General features: G+C 64.1%; 1 protein-coding gene across 4 annotated transcripts in view; it reads left to right on the top strand.

The window, feature by feature from the left end:
• ZNF687 (zinc finger protein 687) overlaps positions 1-19,812 on the top strand; it is a 25,641-nt gene extending 5,829 nt beyond the window's left edge. Inside the window, exons 1-9 of one of the 4 annotated variants that reach the window (XM_035346478.1) lie at positions 3,048-3,066; positions 8,665-10,934; positions 13,221-13,399; positions 13,955-14,131; positions 14,384-14,546; positions 14,997-15,293; positions 15,645-15,757; positions 16,137-16,278; positions 16,922-19,812. In XM_035346478.1, the coding sequence (XP_035202369.1) occupies positions 8,688-10,934; positions 13,221-13,399; positions 13,955-14,131; positions 14,384-14,546; positions 14,997-15,293; positions 15,645-15,757; positions 16,137-16,278; positions 16,922-17,395 (3,792 nt within the window). In that variant the 5' untranslated portion in view covers positions 3,048-3,066; positions 8,665-8,687 and the 3' untranslated portion in view covers positions 17,396-19,812. Of the gene's footprint in view, positions 1-3,047; positions 3,067-8,664; positions 10,935-13,220; positions 13,400-13,954; positions 14,132-14,383; positions 14,547-14,996; positions 15,294-15,644; positions 15,758-16,136; positions 16,279-16,921 lie in introns of those variants that run through there. The other 3 variants (XM_035346479.1, XM_035346476.1, XM_035346477.1) reach the window with 3 other exon arrangements.
• The last annotated feature ends 1,038 nt before the right edge of the window (positions 19,813-20,850 follow it).

The following is a 20,850-nucleotide window of genomic DNA, read 5'->3' as shown; positions in this document are numbered from 1 at the left end:
GGCAGCAGCCGGGTGCCGAGCGTTGGGGTCGCGGCGCTGGGGGGGCCGGGGGGGCCACGGCGGCAGAACCCCAGGACCCCACAGCCCCACCAGCACGCCCCGCCGCCCGTGCCCGCTGCAGCCCTCCGGACCGCCCGGGGGCCCGGGGGGGGGCGGGGGGGGGGGGGGCGCTTTTTTTTGTTTTTTTTCCCCCCCCCCCCCCCCCCCCCCCCCCCCCCCCGGCCCTCCCCTCCCGCTGCCGCCGTGTCCCTGCTGAGCCCCGGCCTGGTGATGTCGTGCTGGGAGCCGGTCTGTCGCCTTCCAGCCTCCTTCCCTGTCCTCCCCTGCGCGCCCTCTGCTCCGTGTGAAACCCGAGCCCCCCCTGGCCCCCCCGTTCCTCTTCTCCTCCTCTCCCTCCATCGGGAGCCTCCGGTACCGGCACAGCGGCCACCGCCCCCCTGGGAACGCAGAGGGGCTGCGTCTGCCAAGTGCTGCCCAAGGGCTCCTGGGTGGGCAAATCCCCCGGAGGCGGGGAGGCAGGGGGAGAGCTCCCTTGTGCTGGGGGGCCGGGGGCTGCCGGGGGCCGGGGGCTGCGGGGGGCCGGGGGCTGTGCGGGTTTGCGCCGCGGATGCTGTCGGAGCGGGGTGGGCACGGAGAAATCCCGTTTGGAAATCCCATCAGCCTCGGGTCGCAGCGCCTGCTCGGCCCCCCACCGCCTCGCTGCTTCTCCTCTGCCTGGTTCCTTCATCCTCCCGCGGGGGCACGTTTTGTTCCCCGGGGGAGGAGGAAAGGGGCCGTGGGAGATGGAATCCCGTGGCCCTGGATCCCCAGGTTAAAGGCTTCTGGCGCGCGGGAGCCGTTCCTGGTGGAACCTTTGTTTCCTTCCTGATCTGTGACCTCTTCCCAAGCCTGGCTGAGGCCCTTCGGGCTTTTACATGAGCGAAACTAATTACGGTTCTGGAAAGCAGCGAGGGCAGCTACCGAGGGTGGAAGGTGGGGAACCGGTCGGGCACCAGGCTGCACGCCGGGGCGGTCTGCCGGGCGCTGCCGTGCCGGTGAGGGCACGGGGGCAGCCACAGCGGGTACGGGACCTCGTTGGGGTGGGAGCCCCGGGGAAGGAGCGGGGCCGTGCCGGAGCTGGGAGCAGCCCGGACTGCTCTGTGCCTCGCTTTCCTCCCGTGTAGCAGGGAGGAGGGGCAAAAGCCCAACTTCGTTAGGAGCGCGATCTCGTTAGGATGGTACCTGCGCGCCAGGCCTCGCGAGAGAGGGAAATGTTTGGAGGGGGAGAGGAAAACCAGGTCCTGGGAGTGACTCCTGCAGGCTGTGCGGCTCCCGCCAGGCAGCTCGCCCTGCGCTTCGCGAGCACGCTGTCCTTCTGGGGGACTCACCAATAGCTGCCTGCCAGCCTAATAATATCTCCTAAAATTCTTTCATCTCCGAAATCTTGTTTCCTCTTTGGCCTTGGCTCGCTTTGGACGGTAAAATTCCACAGCTCTGGGTCACCCGGGAAGTATCGGCTCGGTTTCACCTCGTCTTTGTGCGCCAACCTCACGCTGAGGCACTGGGGGGGCCGCTCGCCGTCCGGCCGCTCTCGGGCAGGTTTTTGTGTCGGGGCGCCCCCGGCCCCGAGGAGACGGAGGCTGAGCGCTGGGCACCGCCTGTGCTGCAGCCAGAAACCCGCAGCATCTGCCCGGAGCCGCTCCGTGCGCAGCGCCCCCGCTCAACGCCCCCGCTGCTCGCACCAACTGGGGCAACCAGAGCTGCCCCTTCCAGCCCCGAGCGCGCGTGCGCCTGCCCTGTACCCGCAGCGCCTCTCACCCGCGGCATCCGGGCGGCATTCTGCCCCCTGCTTTGGCGGCTGGGGCAGGGGGGACGCGAGGGGCTGCCGGGGCCGGTGCTGCCGATCCCCCTCCCCTCGGTGCTGGCCGCTCGCTGGGAGCGCAGCGCCGGGGGGGGGAAGGGGAAGGGGAGGGTGCTGCCTGCTGCTGGAATAACCCCGAGCGGGGCTGCCGGGGGCTTTGCCGCCTCCTCCCCGCCAGGTACGGGGCTGTGGATGGAGGCACTGAAACAGAGCAAAGCCACCTGAGGTGCCGCCAGCTTGCTGCTCTCGGGGTTCGCCCCGTGCTGCTGGCGCTTGTTGGGCTCGCGGGGAGCAGCCGCTGTCCCCGGCATCGGCTCCGCACAAAGGCCGGGCCTTCGGAACGGGGCAGCTGTTCCAAAACGGCTCCGGCAGCCCCGGGAGGGCCGCGGAGGCCGAGTTGTGGCTGGCTCCTGGCTCCAGGTGAGCCTGCTCCCGCTTCCTTCGCGACGAGCCCGCCGGTGACGCGTTTTCTCCGGGGCTCTCCCGGTGCTGGCGGCCCGCGGGAGGCCAGCGGTCGAGGCCTGGGGAGCGGTGGCACGGGGACAGGCTTTGTCAAAGGTTTCCTCCGTGCCTCGGAAGCTAATCCTGCCGTCACGTGGTGCCGCGGCTCGGCGCTCCCGCTGGCCTCGGACGCAGGCAGGCAGGGCCACGGCCCCGCGCGCGTGGACGGGGGCGGCGCGGGGCGGGGGGGGGGGGGGGGGGGGCCCCCCCCGCACGGCTTCGCTCGGCAGGCGGGCGGCGGAGGGTGCTGGCGGTGCGTCCGGCGGTCTCGGCGACAGCGGGCCCACGGGAAGCGAAGCCCTGGCGAGGGTCGGGGAGGGAAACAGGAAAAAGAGCCTGTAAAAATCGCGAGCCCTTGGCACGGTCCTGGCGTTCGGGCTTTTGTTCTGGGCCCTTCGGGGCGCCCGGCGTCGGGGCTGCTCCCGCAGGCAGCCCGGGGGCTCGGGGGCAGCGAGCTTGGGGCAGCCTCGTGGCGGGGATGAGCACGAAGCCCCCGGCGCCCCTGCCGTGCCGAGCCGCCTCTTGGCAGAGCTGCGGGGTCGTGGATAAGGCTCGGGGCCGAAAGCAGATCTCAAAACCCCCGCGAGTGCTGCGGGTGGTGCAGGCGGGGGCAGGATCCTCCGAAGGCGGCGTTAGCAGGAGGGGCTGGGGCAGAGGAGAGCAGCGAGCGGGGCGAGGAGGAAGGAGCTCTGCTCCTAAAGGAGCCTTGGTTGCTGGAGACAGCTTTGGATTGGCTTTAACTCTTTACATCTTCTCTTGTAGCGGTAGGCTGAATAAGCAAACGAGCCCCAGAGCTGCCCGATGAGCGGCTCCCAGCGTCCTCACCGCAGCTGCCGGCCTCTCCAGCTCCTGCGGGCTCCTGCTGCTCGCCCTTGGCCGGCCCAGGCAGGCGGGACTGGGCTGGGCCGCTGGGCAGCAGTTAGAGCGAGCTTGGCGTCAGCGCGTTTGGGCCCGGGTTGGGCCTTCCTCTGCTGGGGGCCGACCCCGACGGTGGGGAATGCCCGTCCGTGTCTGCTGGGCGCTGAGCGGCCGCGAGGCTGCCGGCACACAGCAGGTGCGGCGCTGGCTCCGGAACGGTGAGGATCTGCTCCCTGTAGCTCGGCCCAGGCTCCTCGTTACTGACCTCCGCCCGCGGACGCCGTTAGGAGAGGAGTTTGCAGGCACAGCTGGGGGGAATTTGGGGCCCTGCAGGCCGGTGCGAGGCCCCAGGTCCTGCGGTGCCGGACCGGAGAGCCCTGCACAGGGCCAAGGCTGCACCCGCAGCCCCGTGGGGCCTCTCCGAGAGCTGCGCCTCGCAGCACGGCGTCACCAGCCCCTGGCTTCCTCTTCCTGCCAGAGGGCGGCCGAGATGCGGCCCCACGGCGGCGAGGCCGGAGCCGCTCACCGCCCGGGTGCCCGTGCCGCCCTCGGTAAGCGTGGAGCCGGGCTGGCCCCCGGTTCGTGCACCTTTGGTGCCGAGCACCGCGTACGGGGCACATCTGCCCGGCAAGCACCGCGCCCGCTGGGCAGCCAGGTTTGGTGAGCGGGCTAACCAAAAACCTGCAGCCTGAAAGCGAAAGCCCCAGGGCAGCCCCGTGCCTTGCTTCTGCTCGCAGTGCCGGGTTCTCGCTGCGCACGGAGCGGGCGGGGGCTGCCCTGTCACCAGGGCCTCTTGTGCCCCCGCTGGGAGCAGGGCCGGGTTTAGCACGGCGACGCTGGGGATTCCATCAGAGCCTCCGGTAGCGAGGTGCTCCTTGGCATTCCCACCTTGGGAGTTGAGGGGTCAGGGCTGGGGGGCACAGGGGATGGGGCAGAAGGGGGGGGTTCAAGGAGCGTGCTGGTTTCACGCCCGGGGCCTGCCCGGCTTCCTCCTCCTGCCGGGGCTTTGGGTCTCCCGGCGGCTCTGGTGCCGACTCGCCTCCTTGCTGGTCGCGTGGCTCGGCAGCGGCGTGGTGGCTGCGGGTGGGGAGCGCTGCGGGGCCGGCGGTGCGTGTTCACCAGGGCTCACGTCGCGGCAAAGGGGTTTTCAGGGAGGGACAGGATCCGTTGTCTCCTATGAGCCCGTTTCTTTCTCCCGTGCCTCGGTTTCCCGAGCCGTGGAACCAGGCGGCCGGGACCAGCCCTGCCAGCCATGGCTGTGGCGGGGCCCTGGCGGCTCCGATCGCTGCTCCCCTGGGGGGGGCAGGTGCCTGCGTGTGTTAGCCCTGTCCCTGGCCAGGTGGGACGGTTAAAAATACCCCTCCCTTCCACCAGCGCCTTTGAAAACGAGTTCTTTTGCCTAAGAAAGCAGTTGTGTTTTGAGCTACCGGAATAACTCCCCGTGTCGGCGCAGCAGGGGTGGAGACGGAGCTGGGCTCTGCCCCCCTCTGGTGCCTCCTTTTTGCTAGGAGTTACAGCCGGGGAGCAGGGAGAGGGCCCAAGGGGGGATCTTAGGCTTGGGGTTTCCAAGAACAACGCTTGTGGGGCAGGGACCTTCCCGTTGGCAGCGGGCACGGAGGGGTCCTGGGGCGAGGGGTCCTGTGCAGGGGCTCCCGCTGGGTGGGCAGCCGTCTCGGGGAGGGGGCAGCCCTCAACAGCTCCCCAGGCGCTTCATTCCCGTCCCAGAGCTGTGAGCTTCGTAAAAACTGGGTTCAAATGGATTGAGCCAAACCCCCAAACGGGTTTTGTTTTTAAAAACAGGGGTGCTAAAAGGAGGGCACACGTGGCTGAGGCCGGCGTTGGGGGTGCAGAGGCGCCAAAGGCGTGACGATTTTTATGGGGGCGCTGGGAAGGGAGCGGTCTAAGGAAAGTAAGCAAGTACGATCAGCTAATTTATTTAATGAACCGATTAAATTAACAGTAATGTGTTTAAAAACAATCTGTGAGCCCAGAGAAGTCGGGGGCTGAAGGTTTGTTCTCTCCTCTCCCTGCCGGAGCCCCTGATGGCGACGGCCCCACTCGCAGCAGAGCAGGGGCACCAGCCCGGGGTGGAAGCGCGCCGCCGGGCCGAGCACCGGCCAGCTTCTGTGTGCCAGCACGCAGGGAGCTCGTTCCCCTCAGCTGCAGAGAGGAGCGGCCGTGAGGCCAGGCAGCGCCTTGGCGGCGGGGCTGAGCTCGGCGGGGCTGGAGCGGGGCCTGCCCTACGCCTCCCATCCTGCCCCACCACGGGGCTCGGTGCTGGGCTCCCCCGGGCTGCTCTCGGCTGTCCCCGGCACTGCAGGGAGCCAGGGTCAAGCCTCAAGGACCTGCCGTCGTCCCCAGGCTCGGCACAGGGGGATGGAGCTCGGCGCTTTGAGGATGGAGCCGTTCCCCTGCGCGTTGGGTGGGGGAGGATCCCCCTCCTCTTTGCTTCTGGGGAACCTTTTCCAGTGCAGCAGCCTCCCTCTCAGCGCTGAGCCGTGAACATTGGCGTCCTGCTGCATGGTGATTAGAGAAGTCGCCTGAAAACCAACCATCCCTGCGGTCGTCACGCCGCTCTCAGCAGAGCTCCTGCGCCGCAGAACCAGATGGCAGCGCTGGAACAGGAGCGTGGCGTTCGCTCCTTCCCCCGCCGCAGGACTGTGAGCCCCGGTGCTTCTCCTTCTGCTCCTCTCCCCGAGGCTTCTCCCCGAGGTCGTGGCTGGAGTCCTGCACGAGACGTCGGTTTCCTCGCCGAACCGCGCGGGGGCCGTGCAAGGTGGGGTGCAGGTGGTGAAATCTTGCAGAGGTGAGCCAGCGTCACCAAAGCCACGGCTGGCGAGAGGCGCTGGGGGCACAGAGACCAGCGGGCCCTAGCCGGGGGTGGGACGCGCCGGCAGTCAGGGCAGCGGGCAGCCAGGGCTGATTTTGCTGCCTGGGGGCGAGGTTATCTGCTCTTCTGTAGTGCTGTCTCTTCCCTGAAGGTGATTCCATCCCCAAGGGGAGTCGGAGGTTTGGTTAAAAATCAGGTGATTGCGGGGAGAGAAAGAAGCACCATCAGATGCTCTTGGAGACCTCAGCCCCGTGTGTTTCCCCCCGCCAGAACAACCTTCCCATGGGAACGACGGCCCCGGTGCTGGGGGGCTGGCGAGGCCGGTGCTGCGGCGTCCCTGGCGTGCCTCAGGCCAGCCCCCGGTGCCTGGGGCGGTGCTGCTGTGGCCCTGAGGGCTGCTGTGGCCTGCCAGGGGTTGCTGCCGGCGGCTTGGGAGCCTGGTGCTGGTGCTGGTCTCTCCCGGCTGTTCTGCTGCGAGCTCGTTTCTGCTTCAGATACGGGCCCAGGAGAGCTGCGATCGCTGTCGCGTGCTCTGGGGAGACCCAGGCTGGGCTCCTCCGAGGCCAGATGCTGACAGGAGCGCAACGGGCACCAGCTCTGCTTATTCCTTCCGTCTGCCTCCGGTTTGGGAAAGGAAAAACGCCGCAGGACGGAGGGGTTTGCAACGGGAGCGTTTGGCCGTCGTGGACACCGCCGGGTCTCTGATCGCCATGGAAGCTGACTCGCTCCTGCGAGGACGCGAGCCTGCTCCTTCCCCCGAGCGGCGCAGGCGCAGCGCAGGAACGCTCTCCTGGCCTGTGACACCGCGCTCGCTCCCGGGGACGCTGTGCTGCCGGGCTGCAGCCGTCAGCAAAATCCTTCCTGCGGCCAGCGGGGAGCTGGAGCCTCGCCTCCTGCTCGGCGTCACAGCCCGGCGAGGCGAGGGGAAGCACTGAGCCGCCTGTACTGGGGGCAAGGCGTTGTGGTCTCCAGGGAGAGACCTCTCCAAGGAGGCTCAGACGGGTTCGTGTTGGAGATGAGGCGCTCTGGAAGGCTGCAGCTCACGTTCATCCCTGATGAGATACGAGAGATCATCAGGAAGCAGCTTCGTTAGCGCTGCCGTCCGCCTGGCGAGAGCCAAGGTGCTGAGGATCCATCCACGCGTGCCCCCCGCTTCTCATCGGCGAGCGGGCAGGACGGAGGCGGCTCTGGAAGGGACGCGTGTTTGTGTCCCTGAGGCACCTCCCGTGGCAGCTGCGTGTTCGTAGCGTGGTGTCCAGCCGTGGGCACGCGGAGCTGCTCGCCGCCACCGCAGCCCGTAGGACGAGGTGACGGATGACACGGTCCGAAGATCTGACAGCTGGAGGTGCCCGTGGTGTGCCACCAGCTGGGAGGATGCCGTGGCTAATCTGCCGAGACAAACGCGGCGGGTGTTGCGCCTGTCGGTGCTTCGGCAGGTTTCGGAACAGAGACTCCGTTCCGGCACAAAGGTCGAGGGCTTCCAGCACCGGGCTGCAGGGGCTGGTGTCCCCGCACGCCTCCGGGAGCAGGGCACAGCCTGCGCTTATCCTCTGGGGCTGCTGGGCTTGGGCTGAGCCCAGCTTCCCGGGACAGAATCCCTCCCAGAAAAATCCCTCTCAAAAGGCAGATTGATTCGGGAGGCCGCGCACCGTCCCCGTCCGTCCACAGGGCCCGGCTGCGGTGCAGGACACAGGAATTGGCTGTGGTGGCTGCGTTTGCTTCTACCTCCGACAGCCTTTGAGATGAAGGCTTCGGTTTTGTTTTTTTGCTTTGCTCATTGATGGTCGGGGTAAGCGGCCGCCTCCTGTGGGCATGGCCGTGGTGCCACCCCCGGGAGCATCCTCAGCCCCCGTCCTCGTGCCCACGGTTACCGCTGTAGGTCAGAGCCCTTCCTGTCTAAGCCACATCCCCTGTCTGCAGTTTAATCCTGGGATTTCTTACCCGGCCCCTGGGGGCAGGAGGAACATTATTCCCTTTGTCTGTGCTGCAGCCATGTTTGGCAACCTGTCGCCACGTCTCCTCTCAGCCTCCTCCTCTTCATCCTCTGCTCCCCAGCCGCGTGTTTGAGGCCTCCTGCGTGAGCCTTGGCACCGCCCGGCTCCTTCCTCCTGCACAGCCTCCGGAGCGGCCTGGGGAGGGCTCGCCGCTGTGGGGCGAGGACAGCTCCTGAGGGGCCTCGTCCCCTTCCGCAGCCCCGTGCGGTGACTCACTGCGAGCCAGGGATGGCTCCGGCCTCGGGGCAGCGCTGCCTTTGCCGGTCGGCCTCCCTGGTGCTCAGACTCTCCCAGGACGCTGGGATCCTTTTGAACCCTGTCCTCGGGGCTGGGGATCAAAAGATGCGAAGCAGACAAAGCAGGAAAGGCAGAGGAGTGCCGTGATTTGCCCCAGGGCTTCAGGGCTGGGGTTCAAAGGGAAGGAGGCACGGGGATTTTGTGGCTGGTGTGGGGTAAGGCAGGAAGAAGCAGGTTCCCATCCTCGTTTGGCTTTGTTGCAGAGCAGCGGCTCTCTGCCGCCTGGTGAGCTCGTGGTGCTCGGGAGAGCCCTGCACGAGTGGGGTCACGGCACGCGGGCGCGTTGATGGCTTCTTCTGCGTGCTGGGGGTCGTGGTGCTAATGCTCCTCTCCTCCCTCTCTTACAGACTCTGCCGTAGTCCCCACCATGGGTGACATGAAAACTCCAGATTTCGACGACCTGCTGGCAGCTTTTGACATTCCCGACATCGACACGAACGAGGCCATTCACTCCAGCCATGAGGAGGCCGACGCTCACATCAAGCAGGTCCCTGGGGAGCCGGGGCCCCCTGACCACGTCCTCCCCCATACGGACATCACCGCGGTCAGCGTGATCGTGAAGAACACCGTCTGCCCCGAGCAGCTCGACGCCCTGGATGGGCGCAGTAAAGACGGGCACGTCATCGGCCCCCGCTTGCTGCAGAATGGCTTTGGGGCCGCCGAGATGCCCAGGTCCCCCACCTCCAGGTCCGTGGAAGCTGTGGCATCCTCCAACGGGGAGTGCTGGGGGAAAGAAAAAGGTCCCAAAGCCCTGGACATCTTCTCCCATTTTAGTCCTGATCCCAATGAAGACAACGCTGCCAACCTGATCGACAGACCTCGGGAGTGCAAGCCAAAGGAGAAGTCCCTCGCCGTGCCGTCCCTCTCCCCGTCGCCCACCCCATCGCTGGACTGCAAAGAGCCCATGGGAGAGAGCACGGAGAACCTGCCCCCGGCTTTCCCGCAGCCCTTTGAAACCAGCCAGGCAGGGGGTGCAAACGGGTCCCCTCCTTCTGTTCCCTGCATCAAAAAGGAGGAGTCTGACTCAGAGGAGGTGGGCCGCGAAGCCAGCCCAAAGGGTTTGGCCGCAGCCTTGGGTGACAGTCCCTTGGAGCACTTGAAATCCGTCACTGTTCGCTACTCCACAGGTGATTCTCCCATTGCATCGTGGCCCGGTTCCGACCCAAACCTGGACAGCAGCACCAGCAACCTCCCTGAAGTGAAGCGCTCGCCCACCAGCCCCCGGGAGCCGTTCTTCAAGCCTTCGTCACCCATGGTGCAGAGCCCCAGACTGCCACCCTCTCCGAAGCAGCTGGATGACATCGCCCTCAAGGAAGAGCAGGAGGCTCTGGAGAAGGCGATGGGAAGTCCACAGAGTATGTCTAGTGCTGAGGAAGAGGAGGAAGAAGACGACAACAACAACGATTCCCCTTCTTCCAATTCCTCGCGGCCGCTGAAAGTGCGGATTAAAACCATCAAAACGTCTTGTGGCAGCATCACCCGGACGGTGACCCGGGTCTCATCGGATTCAGAGCCAGGCTCCACCAAGGGGACGGCTGAGCAGAGCTCTCAGGAGCCCTCTCTTGAGGGGATCAGCTTTTCGGGTTCAGCAGAGAAAGAGGATGGGATCGTGCTGGAGGTGCCCAAGGAGAAGATGGATCTCTCCAGCCCCTTGAAAACCATCGAGGGGCCCAAAATTGTCAGCGTTCAGCTTGGCAACGGCACCAAGATCAAAGGGACCGTCCTGCCGGTCTCCACCATCCAGAACGCCAGCAGTGCCATGCTGATCGCTGCCAGCGTCGCGCAGCAGAAATCCGTGGTGCTGCCGTCCAAGACGGGCAAAGCCGTGGCCAAGAACATCATCAACCTGGTGCCGCAGACCCTGCCCAAAGCCGACACGCGGACCAACGTCAGCACGGTGACGCAGACCACCACCATCACCACCACGGCCAACCAGAAGGTCAACGGCACCACCGTCGTGATGGTGCAGCCGCAGAAACCTTCCCCCACCATCGCGGGCACGGTCATTTCCAGGAGCCAGTCCAGCCTCGTGGAAGCCTTTAACAAGATCCTCAACAGTAAAAACCTCTTGCCAACCTACAAACCCAACCTGAACCCCCCGGCCGATGCGAGCCTCACGCTGCCTCCGTTTGGTTACCGCTGCCTGGAGTGCGGGGACTCCTTCGCCCTGGAGAAGAGCTTGGCTCGCCACTACGACCGGCGAAGCATGCGCATCGAGGTAACCTGCAACCACTGCACCAAGCGCCTCGTGTTCTTCAACAAGTGCAGTTTGCTCCTGCACGCCCGGGAGCACAAGGACAAAGGGCTGGTGATGCAGTGCTCCCACCTGGTCATGAGGCCCATCGCTTTGGATCAGATGATCGGGCAGCCGGACATCACCCCACTGGTCTCAGTCACCTCCTTCCCTGCTGGCAAAGTGGCCGGCGTGGCTCAGGACGCCTTGGCCGCGGCCAACGGGGCTCCGGAGCTCCCCATCCTGCCTCTGAGCAGCGGCTTGGAGCAGACCAACTACAGCTGCTTCAGGTGCCTGGAGTGCAAAGAGCAGTGCAAAGACAAGGCCGGGCTGGCCGCGCATTTCCAGCAGGCGGTGACCACGGGGACCACCAGCAGCACGGTACGTGGGTGTGAGGGGCCCAAGGCTGCCTCCTGCCACTGCGGCCTCGCTGCCGTGTGGCTCAGGGGTGGCCAGCCTGGGAGCAACAGCTGGAGAAACCACCAGGTTGTTGTGGGGCAGCTCTTGGGGCAAACGTATTTCTTGCGCCCGTGTTCGCCGGCCTGCCTTGCCGATGGCTGCTGTGCAGGGCTGGAGGAGGAAGCAGAGGAGCGGCAGCCCCCGGCGCTGGCTGTGCAGGCGCTCTGTGGGAGGGCAGCAGCGGGCTGGATGTTACGGCCTGCTGCAACGGGCCCTGGACAGCACCGGGCAGCGGGGCAGGGCTCTCCAGCTGCCATCTGAGCAGCTCTGCCCCTGCGTGCCTGCAGGGAAAAGCAGGCAGGAAGGAAAACGTGAGGGCCAGGATCCAGGCCCTGCCCAGAATCGGAGGGGTGGCTGGCAGGTGGTATCGCTGCCCGGGGGCGCGGGGAGGAGAGCAGTGCCCTGCCTGCCGGGCAGCCCCTGCGCAGCCATGTCACAGCCGTGGCCGCTGCTTCCTCTTTCCGTTGCCTTGAAGCACAAATGGAGCCTGGGGAAAGCAGGGTGTGTGTTTTTTCTCCTGCTTCGAGAGCTGCCCCTGAGATGTGCGCTTCCTGTTGTTGCCAAGACATCCTGGTTTGGGCAGGCAGCAGCCATAAATGCTGCAGAGAGGTGACCTCTGAAAGGCAAGCGGAGAGCACAGGCCCCCGAAGGAGCCCTGCCGTCCCACCTGGGCACGACAGCACCCCGGTCCTCCTCACCTCCCCTTCTGTCCGCCGGCTTCCTTTGCCCGGGAGGGATTTGCTGTTTCCCGGTGCCTCTGTTTACGTTGAAGCGCTGCTGCTGTAGCCGGGACGCTGCTCGAACGCAGCCCTGCTGTTCTGGAGCTCTGCTTTCTGTTTGAAGGTCACCGAGCCTCACGTGCTTGTGCGCCTGCTTCACTGCCAGACCTTTACGTCCCGTCTGCAGGCAGCTGGGGCGCCTTGGAGCGTTTCTGGGGCACGGGAAGCGTCCTCTTAACAGGGAGGATTCCCTGTTCCCATCCCCTATCCTAACCCTGCTGTCAGCAGAGGGCTTGAGCTGTGTGAGGGATGCAGCGATGCCAGGACATCCTCTGGATCTCTGGGGCTGCGCCAGAAGCAGTGAGAGGGCACAACGATCCCTGCTGGGGGCAGGGGGGCGGGGGGAAGTCGTCCCTGCCTCCCCGTGGGTGCCAGCTGCCCGGGAACGGCGGCAGAATGACGCTGGCAGCTCCGAGCACCCATCTGTGGCACCGCTTTAGCTCAGGAATTTGACGTGAAGTTGCTGACGGGGCACAACTCTGGTAAAGCCTCCGCCTAGCCACGGCTGTGCTGTCCCCAGACCCAGGGGCAGACTCCTCCCCAGGCCAGCCCAGCCTCTTCTCATCGTTCTTTATCACAGCCCGAGGCAGGAGAGGCGGCAGGGGCTGGCACTGGGTGGTGGCTGCCTGCGGCAGCCGGCTCAGCCCGCACTTGTGCAGTCCCTGTTCTGGTTTCTGGGCACCTTCCAAGCATGGGGCAGCTCTCAGGGAGTGGTGGGGTGGATGCTTTGGCTCCTTGCAGGCGGCTTTTCCCTTCCAGCAGCCTCCTCAGCGGTTCCTGTGCCGTCCTCGCCCCTCCCGGCAATGCAGCCCCTGCTCAGACCCGAAGGCGGCCGCAGGACTGGGGCCCGTCCCGTCCCATTCCCCTCCCTCCAGGCGCAGCACTTGTGTGGGCAAGGCCGGCTGCTCCTGCTGCCTCAGCCTTTGTCCTTGGCTATAAAATCCCTGCCGTGTTTATGGACCTGCTCCTTCCCTTCCTCTCCCCGCCTTCGCTCCGGTTATCACATCTTTCGGGCAGCTCCTTCCATCGGAGGCTCCGTCCTGTTCCCCTGAGTCCCTGCCAGCCTCCCCCCCCAGCACCCCCGTGGCTGTGCCCTCGTGTGGAGCTGGAGGTGGCCGCGAAGTGGGTTTGGAAGCTGGTTTGAATGAGCCCCCGCTCCCTCCTCGCGAAGTGGCTGGTGCCAGGCCAACCTCAGCACACGGTGCATCTGGGATCCATCTGCCGTGAGGAGCCTGGAAAAGGCATCTTGTCTGCATGGGAAGCACGCTCAGCGGTCACCCAGCAAGCTGGCACAAGCAGATGATCTCCTAAAAAGCGCCCCACATACGAGCTGTCTGTTCCCGACGCTTTCTTTCCCCCAGCAGCACAAAGAAAGGGCTGAAAAGCCCCCCGCACGTCAGGCTGACTCTCTCTGCCCTTCTCCCCGCAGGTTTGCACGACGTGCCCCATGATCATGTCCAACCGCTGCAGCTTCAACGCCCATCAGCGCATGCACAAAAACCGGCCTCCCCACGTCTGCCCCGAGTGCGGGGGGAATTTCCTGCTCGCCAACTTCGAGACCCACCTGAAGGAGGCCTGCCTGCACTTCTCCCGGAGGGTGGGCTACAGGTAGGGCTCTGCCTCTGCTCAGCCTTCTGCTGGGGCCGAGGGGACCGGGAGGGGCCCGGGGCAGGCGGGGGGCCCCCAGTCTCAGGCAGGTTTCTGTTCAGCAGGTCGGGCAGAAATCCACGTTCCTCCTCCCCACTGGTGCTGGGTGCGGGGCTGAGGATGAAATTCTGGCTTCGCTCCCTTCTTTGGCTTTCCCCCCTGTATCCCCAGGGGAATTTTCCTCCTGGCCGCTGTTCTGACCTCCCTCAGAGCCGGCAGCACCAGACCCCCACGGGCTCTTCCAGCTCCTCCTGATGAGCCAGCAGCGATGGGCAGGGCTGGCTGCTCCAAGCTGGCGTCCTCCTGGAACTGGTGGGGTCCTGGTGTCTCCTGGGGCTTGGGGGCTCCTACCAAGTCCCGCAGGCAGGCGGGAAGGAGCCCTGCAGCCGGCGTGGGCTCTTGCGCTCTGACTGCTCCTTGCTGTTCATGTTCGGACCTCGGCGTGCACTGCTTTCCGTGGGACGGCTGAATCCTGTGCCAGCCGCCCCCGGCCTCACGCTCTCGTCCGCCCTGCAGATGTCCCAGCTGCGCTGTGGTGTTCGGCGGGGTCAACTCCATCAAGTCCCACATCCAGACGTCGCACTGCGAGGTGTTTCACAAGTGCCCCATCTGTCCCATGGCGTTCAAGTCAGCCCCCAGCGCCCACGCGCACGTTTACACGCAGCACCCTGGCTTCAGCAACCAGCAGTCCAAGTAAGTGTTCCCTTCGGGCTGGCACCCCGGCAGATCCTGCTGGGAGACCCAGGAGCGCTCCTGGTGGGTGGGCCGCTGGGGGAGGCGCTCAGCAGCAGTGCAGAGCTGGGTCCCCCCCCCCACCTTTTATTTTCCCATCGCTTGGCGTGGGCCGGACTGCTCCCAGGGCTGCTCTCAACCCTCCTGGGCTTCCTCCACGTTTCCCTCGACCCAGACCTGGGCTGTGCTGACGGTGGCCTTTTCCTCCGACAGAATGATTTACAAGTGTGCAATGTGCGACACGGTTTTCACCCACAAGCCCCTGCTCTCCTCCCACTTCGACCAGCATTTGCTCAACCAGCGGGTCAGCGTCTTCAAGTGTCCGGACTGCCCGCTGCTCTTTGCCCAGAAGCGCACCATGCTGGAGCACCTCAAGGTAATGCTGCGGCCAGGCTCAGCGCTCCTCGCACAACCTCCTGGTGCCTCTTGACTGCCCTCTTTCACCCCAATGACCGCAGCGCTTCGGACTCGAGGGGAATCCCTCAGCCCCACGTTGGCTGAAGGAGGAGACGGCACCGCATGGGCTGCGTGCTCACCTTCCCTGGGGATCTGGGCCCATGACTGAGTGTCCCCTGGGGGACAAAGCCCCCGACGTGCTGTGCTCCCACACCCTCATCAGGATATTGATATTTGGTGAATGGCCTTTTACTGGGATGTCCTGGGGCTGGAGGATGGCTGTCAGTTCATCCCCGTCACTGCAAGGCCCGAGGATTCCCTCCTGTCCATCTGCAGAGGGAGGCCCGGAGGCCTCTGCGGGTTTTCCTGCAGTGCTGGAGGAAAATCCTGGCCACGGTCAGCTGCCAACGCTCTTGTCTTTGCTTTCCAGAACACTCATCAGCCCCAAAAACCCAAGGACGACCTGGCAAAGAAGGCGGCTGTCCTGCTCACACCAAAGCAGGAACCTGTCGAAACCCCCGTGTCCAAGATTTCGGAGGAGTCGTCGTCCTCCACAGAGGAGGATGAGCCTCCCAGCTCGCCAGAGCTGCGCAAGACAAAGAGGAGCCGCTTCCAGCGCAAGACGGTCAACAAGTCGAAGGGCAGCGGGTGGACGTGCGGGGTTTGCCACTCCTGGTTCCCAGAGCGTGATGAATACGTCTCTCACATGAAGAAGGATCATGGCAAGGTGAGGAGAAGGCCAGGGGCTCCAGCTCTGGCCCTGCCGGAGGGCAGGGCACCCAGGCTCCGTGCTGGGCCCGGAGCATTCTCTGCCTCAGCGTGGGCAGTGCTCCTCCCCCCGTACAAACCTGGTCGGGAGCCTGCCTGCTCGCTGAGGCTTGGGGGAGCAGGGCTGTTACCTGCTAGGGAGAACAGCAGAGAGCAGATATTTGTTTCCCCGGTGGGCGGCCATGGGATAGGCAAGGAAAGAGGAGGCGGTGCTGAGGTCCCACATCTGGCTTCTCTGCGCAACCGGAGGGCCTGGCTCTCTGGTCTCAGCTCCCTGTGTGCTACCCACCTGCCTCTTTCTTTCTTGCAGTCGGTGAAGAAGTTCCCGTGCCACCTGTGTGAGCGTTCGTTCTGCTCTGCTCCCAGCCTCCGGAGACACGTGCGCGTGAATCACGAAGGGATCAAGCGCGTCTATCCCTGCCGGTACCCACGGCACCTTCTGGGTTTGGCTGAATCCGGGGCGGGGGGGACCTGGTTCAAAAGCGGAGCCTGGTTTCCCCGTCAGGCTGCTACGGGGAGGATAAAGTTGTAGCATGATGGGGGTTTAACAAGCGTCCTGGAAGTCAGATGGAACGAAGGAGGGAGGGAGGGACTGAGGGAGGGACTCAGAGCTGTATACCCCGTAGAGGAAAGCAGATGAGAATATTTGCAGTTAGAGCAGTAAACTGGGGGGGGTCAGGAAGCTGGACCCAGCTTTCCTAGGGCAGCCAGGGCTCAACACGTGCTCAGTCATGCTGAAGCACGCCTGGGGCTCGGCTCCTCGCTGCAGAGCATCGCCTCATTGCCTCCCTGCTCCCTGCAGGTACTGCACAGAGGGCAAGCGGACCTTCAGCAGCCGGCTCATCCTGGAGAAGCACATCCAGGTGCGACACGGGATCAAGGTGACCGACCAGACAAAGAGCCAGGAGGTCGTTATCGCCCGGATAGGGACTGGCACTGCGCAGGTACGAGGTCGCTGGGGGTGCTCGCTGGGGCCTTGTGGAGTTTTCAGACAGGGTTGAAGGCATCTCCGTGAGCCCCGATCCTGGTCATTTGTGCCTCCACACATCCTGCGGTGCCCGGGACTGGCAGCTCCCTCCCGCTGAGGCCCGGTGGCTGCCGCAGGGGTGCGGGCCGCATCGTGGCATGGTTTGTTTAGCTCCCGTCTCTCCCTGCCATGCAGAACTTCACTGCCTCAGCCTCTTGCTATGTGCAGGGAGAAAATGGAGGACTTGTTAGCGTTAGGTCAGAGGTTGGACTCGGTGACCTTGGAGGTCTCTCCCAACCTAGACTGTTCTGTGATTCTGTGAAAATGCAAAACATCCCGTCTTGCTTAGAGCTGGCTTGGGAGCAGTCCCAGGCTGCGTGGGGTGAAGGCACGTGGCGTGAGGGGCAAGAGCAGGTCAAAGACTGCGGGATCCCCTTGGCCGGGGTTAGCAGCGGGGGCGCAGCTCCTGGGGCCAGCCAAGAGCGGTGGAGTCACTCCCCTCGTTCAGCCTGTATCTGAGCAGGTACCTGGAGGAGCCCGCTGGGGAGTTACTGAGCAGGTTGGGGTTCTGCGGGGAGCTGCTCGGGTCAGGCACCCACCGAACCCAACCTTTGTCCCAGGTGTCCGGCCGGAAGCGGAAGCTGTCCTCGGACGAGGGTGACTCGTGCAGCGAGGAGCCTGACAGCACGACGCCTCCCTCCAAAAACCCCAAGGGTGACCGCAAGGCGCCCTTCCGGTGCCGCAAGTGCGGCTACCTCGCCAGCAGCTCAGCCGACTTCCAGGAACACATTCCCCAGCACCGGACTGACGAGAGCTCCCACCAGTGCCGGGAGTGCGGGCTCTGCTTCACCTCCCAGGTCTCCCTCAACCGCCACCGCTTCATCACCCACAAGAAGAAGAAGGGAGCGGGCGAGATGGAGGAGCCGGGGCCCCGGAGCCCCCTGGAAGGAGGTGCCCAGCACATGGCCGACGGCAAGCTGTCCTGCAAGGTGTGTGGCCGCTGCTTTGACAGCCAGCTGAACCTCAAGACGCACTTCCGCACCCACGGCATGGCCTTCATCCGTGCGAGGCAGAATGCAAGCCCTGAAAACTAGGGCCCCCGTGGAGGGGTGTGAGACATGTATATAATCAGCACAGAGCAATTTGCGAGGAGGCTGCTGGAAGCCCACCTGGGTGCCACCTTCCTCCCTCCTCCTGGGCAGCGTTTTGAGACGGGGTCGCATGAAGGAGCTGTGAAGAGATGAGAGCTGGCTTGTGCGATCCAGCCTGACTCCGTGTGCCCTGCACGCTGAATCTGCGCGGCCGCGTCCCTGCTCGGCTGAGTGTTTGCCCACCCCCGCTCCGTGGGCGAGAGCGGGGCGAAGGCAGAATTTCGGCTGCCTTACTGTAGAGCAGATGAGGGGCAGAGTCCATGGTGGCCACCCTGCCCCCGGGGAAACCAAACGGTCTGTTTGCTGCTCTGTTGTCACGCGGGGCCACAGCTGCCCCACAGCTGGTCACATCTGTGCGGAAGGACAGTGGCCTTCCTCGCCCAGGGACAAGGACAGGGAATGACATCTCCCCACCCTGAGCCAGCGGTGGCAAATCACAAGTCACTGCCTCTTCCCATCTCGGCTTTCACACCGCCTGGACCTTGTGCTGCAGCTCAGTGGCTTTCTTCTTGTTCCCTCTTTCCCAGGAACCTCCCCACATCCCCAGAGCCAGCCTCAGCTGCGGTCAGCTGTGCTGGGAGCGGCCGTGTTGGGGTTTGCTGCTCCTCTGGGAGGGCTGGAGCAGGGCAGGACCTGGGGACCAGGGGAAGATGTCTCCACCGCCAGACGGAGCTGTCTGTGCTGACAATAACGTCACAGCAAGATCCACCTTTTTTTTTCCTTTCCCTTTTCTATGTTGCTTATTTTGTATCTTGCCGGGAGTAGGGGGGGAGAGGCCGATTCCAGACTTGCGGCCGCTCTCCGTTTCCTCAGAGGTGCTGCTGCTGTCCCGGCCCCTCCGTGGTTCGGTCCCGGCGCCGCTCACCCGCGAGGTTGCTCTTTGCCATCGCTTGCACTAACTCGAGGCGGCGCTGGCATCAATGTGCTCGTTTTGCACCCAGGGACGGCCATGCACGAGGCCCCAGCCTGTGGCCTTTCACGGGGAGGAGGAGTTACGTTCAGTCAGCACTGGAAAACAAGCAAGCAGAAGCCTCTCGACGAGCTCAGAGCGAGCCCTGGTGGCGTGGGCTCCCCCAGCAGCACTGCACCGAGTCTGTTCCTCGGAGCCGCGGGGAGGTTCCGGGGCTCTCCCTGGGCCCCATCCTGGCTCTGGGCCGGCAGCGGCTGCTTGCCAAGCAAAGGGGCCGTGAGGAGGGGAAGCTGCTGCCAACGCGCTGATGGTGAAAGCTTTTGCCTGGCTTTTCCAAAGGGCGACGCCATCACCCAGTGCTGCTCTCCCAGCACCGAGGGCTTTGCTACTGCCCGGCCCGCAGCGGGGGCTCGCCCGTGGTCGCCGCTCCTCTTCCACGCAACGCCCGCAGCCAAGCGGCTCCTGGCGTGGCCGAGCTCCCCGTGGCCACGGTGAACCACGTCCTGTGCATGCGCCAGAGCTGGGCCCCGCTGTCCAACCCGGCCGAATGCCGTGGGGGGGCTCACCCGTGCGGGGCTGCCGCTGCATCCCCACCCCGTGACCTTCGGGGAAGGAGAACAACAGCCAGAAAAGAGACTTGCTACTTGTTCTGTTTGTTTAGCGCCTGTGCTTGGGGTAGGGTGTTTGTGTGAGTAATTATTTCAGTAACTTAACTTTGGGCTCCTGATTTCCTTGTGAATAACATCTAACACGCTGTGTAAAGTTGTATCATACACTAAAAGTGACAAAAAACTACTGTTGTGATTTGGGTTGCTTTTTTTTTTTTTAGTTTTTATTTTTATGTTCTGGGGTGGGGAAAAATGGTTTGCTGGGGTTGGTTTTTGTTGTTTTTTTTTGTTTGTTTTGTTTTTGTTTCAGGTGCAAGGAGGGGGGTTAATCCCCCCCCCTTGCTGCAGGTGGATTCAATTGAACGGCACACACAGAAGGGGGGGGGGGGGGCTTTTTAAAAATAAAAGAAGAGAAATAAAATAAATTAGCAGTTCCCACAGCCCCCAGGCCAGTCCCCCCTCCTGGCAGGGGGGCTTTTTGCCTCCCCAACCCCATCGCCCACATCATCGTTTCCTCCATCGTCGTCTCCCCGACCCCTCTCAGCTGTAGCACGTGGGGCTGTGAACGTGTAAATGATGTTTAATAATAGAGAAGAACCTAAAGTTTCTACGAGTTTTAGAGGAAGGAAACAAAACAAATTGCTTTGTAATCTTGGTTTTCAAGCACTTCAGTGCCTTTAGATCAACTTCTGTTAAAGCGTGGGGGCGGGGGGGGCGTCTGTACACTTGTTTTTAGGGGTTGTGACCTGATTATGCTACATTAAAACTACGGGCACTGCAAGAGGCTCTCAGGTATCCTTTATTCTTGTAGTAATAATGCAATTAAACTTTTAGTGGTTTAACCCCTGCTGTGCCTGTGTTACTTACGCGGCCCCACAAGGGCTCCAGTGGCTGCCTGCTGCTCCAGCCCGCTGTGACGAGCAATGGTCCTGCCCCGCAAGGGGGTCCTCCCCCCCCCCCCCCCCCCGGCCCCCCCCGCGGGGCCGTGCGGTGCCCGGCCCCCCCCCCTGCCCCCCGCCCCCCCCAAACTGGGGGGGGGGGGGGGGGAAGCGGGGGGGCTGTCAATGGTTGTGGTCCCCTGCGTGAGCTCAGGGGCCCAGTGGCCTTCCCCAACCCTGGGCACCTCCTGGCCATTGGAACCCAGCGTTTTAAAATAGAATTTTCTTTTTTTTTTAATGCTAAATAATCAACATGACAAATAATTAGTGCTAAACAAACAGAGGACATCGGAGGTTACACACCGGTGCGCTGGGCAAGGGAACGGCACCCGGAGCTACAGACACGGGGCATGGGGGGGGGCAGCTCTCACAGCTGGAGGGGCTTCGCCTTCTGACCAGCAGGACGGGCTGGGGGGGCACCGGGGGGGCCGCTGAGCTCAGCCCAAAGCACCGGGGCCAGGGAGTGGCCAGGCTGCGGGTGCCCTTCCTGGAGCCTGCTGGGGTCACGGCCTCAGCACAGGACTCCCCTTTTCCGTCGGGCCTTCCCGGGGTGCTTGCTCCATCCTCCTGCAGCTGCACCCGCCTCAGGCAGCGCAGGGCGAGCTCTGGCCTGGTTTAGGGGAAGCCAGGGCAGCATCAGGCGCCTCGCTCCTGCCCCTTCCCCGTCCCGTTGGTTCTGGTGAAACCTCTGCAGGGCTCCCCGGAGGGAACCTGCCTTTGCCGTGTCCCACACCACGGCAGGGCGATGAGGCCCCCGACACGCAGCGTGGGGCAAAGATGTCATTGCAACAGGGAGAGCAAAAGCTTCACAGTCCCAAATCGCTGGAACAGCGTCAAAAACAAAAAAAAAACAAAAAAAAAAAAAAGAAGAAAAAAAAGGTGCTCAAAAGGAGCACGAGGCAATGCGGACACCCCAGGTGAGCACCGGCCTCAGTGAACCCC

Source organism: Oxyura jamaicensis, chromosome 25 (assembly GCF_011077185.1).
Source record: "Oxyura jamaicensis isolate SHBP4307 breed ruddy duck chromosome 25, BPBGC_Ojam_1.0, whole genome shotgun sequence".
Taxonomy (NCBI): domain Eukaryota; kingdom Metazoa; phylum Chordata; class Aves; order Anseriformes; family Anatidae; genus Oxyura; species Oxyura jamaicensis.
Note: the sequence above shows the minus strand (reverse complement) of the source record. Positions and strands in the feature narration are given on the sequence as shown.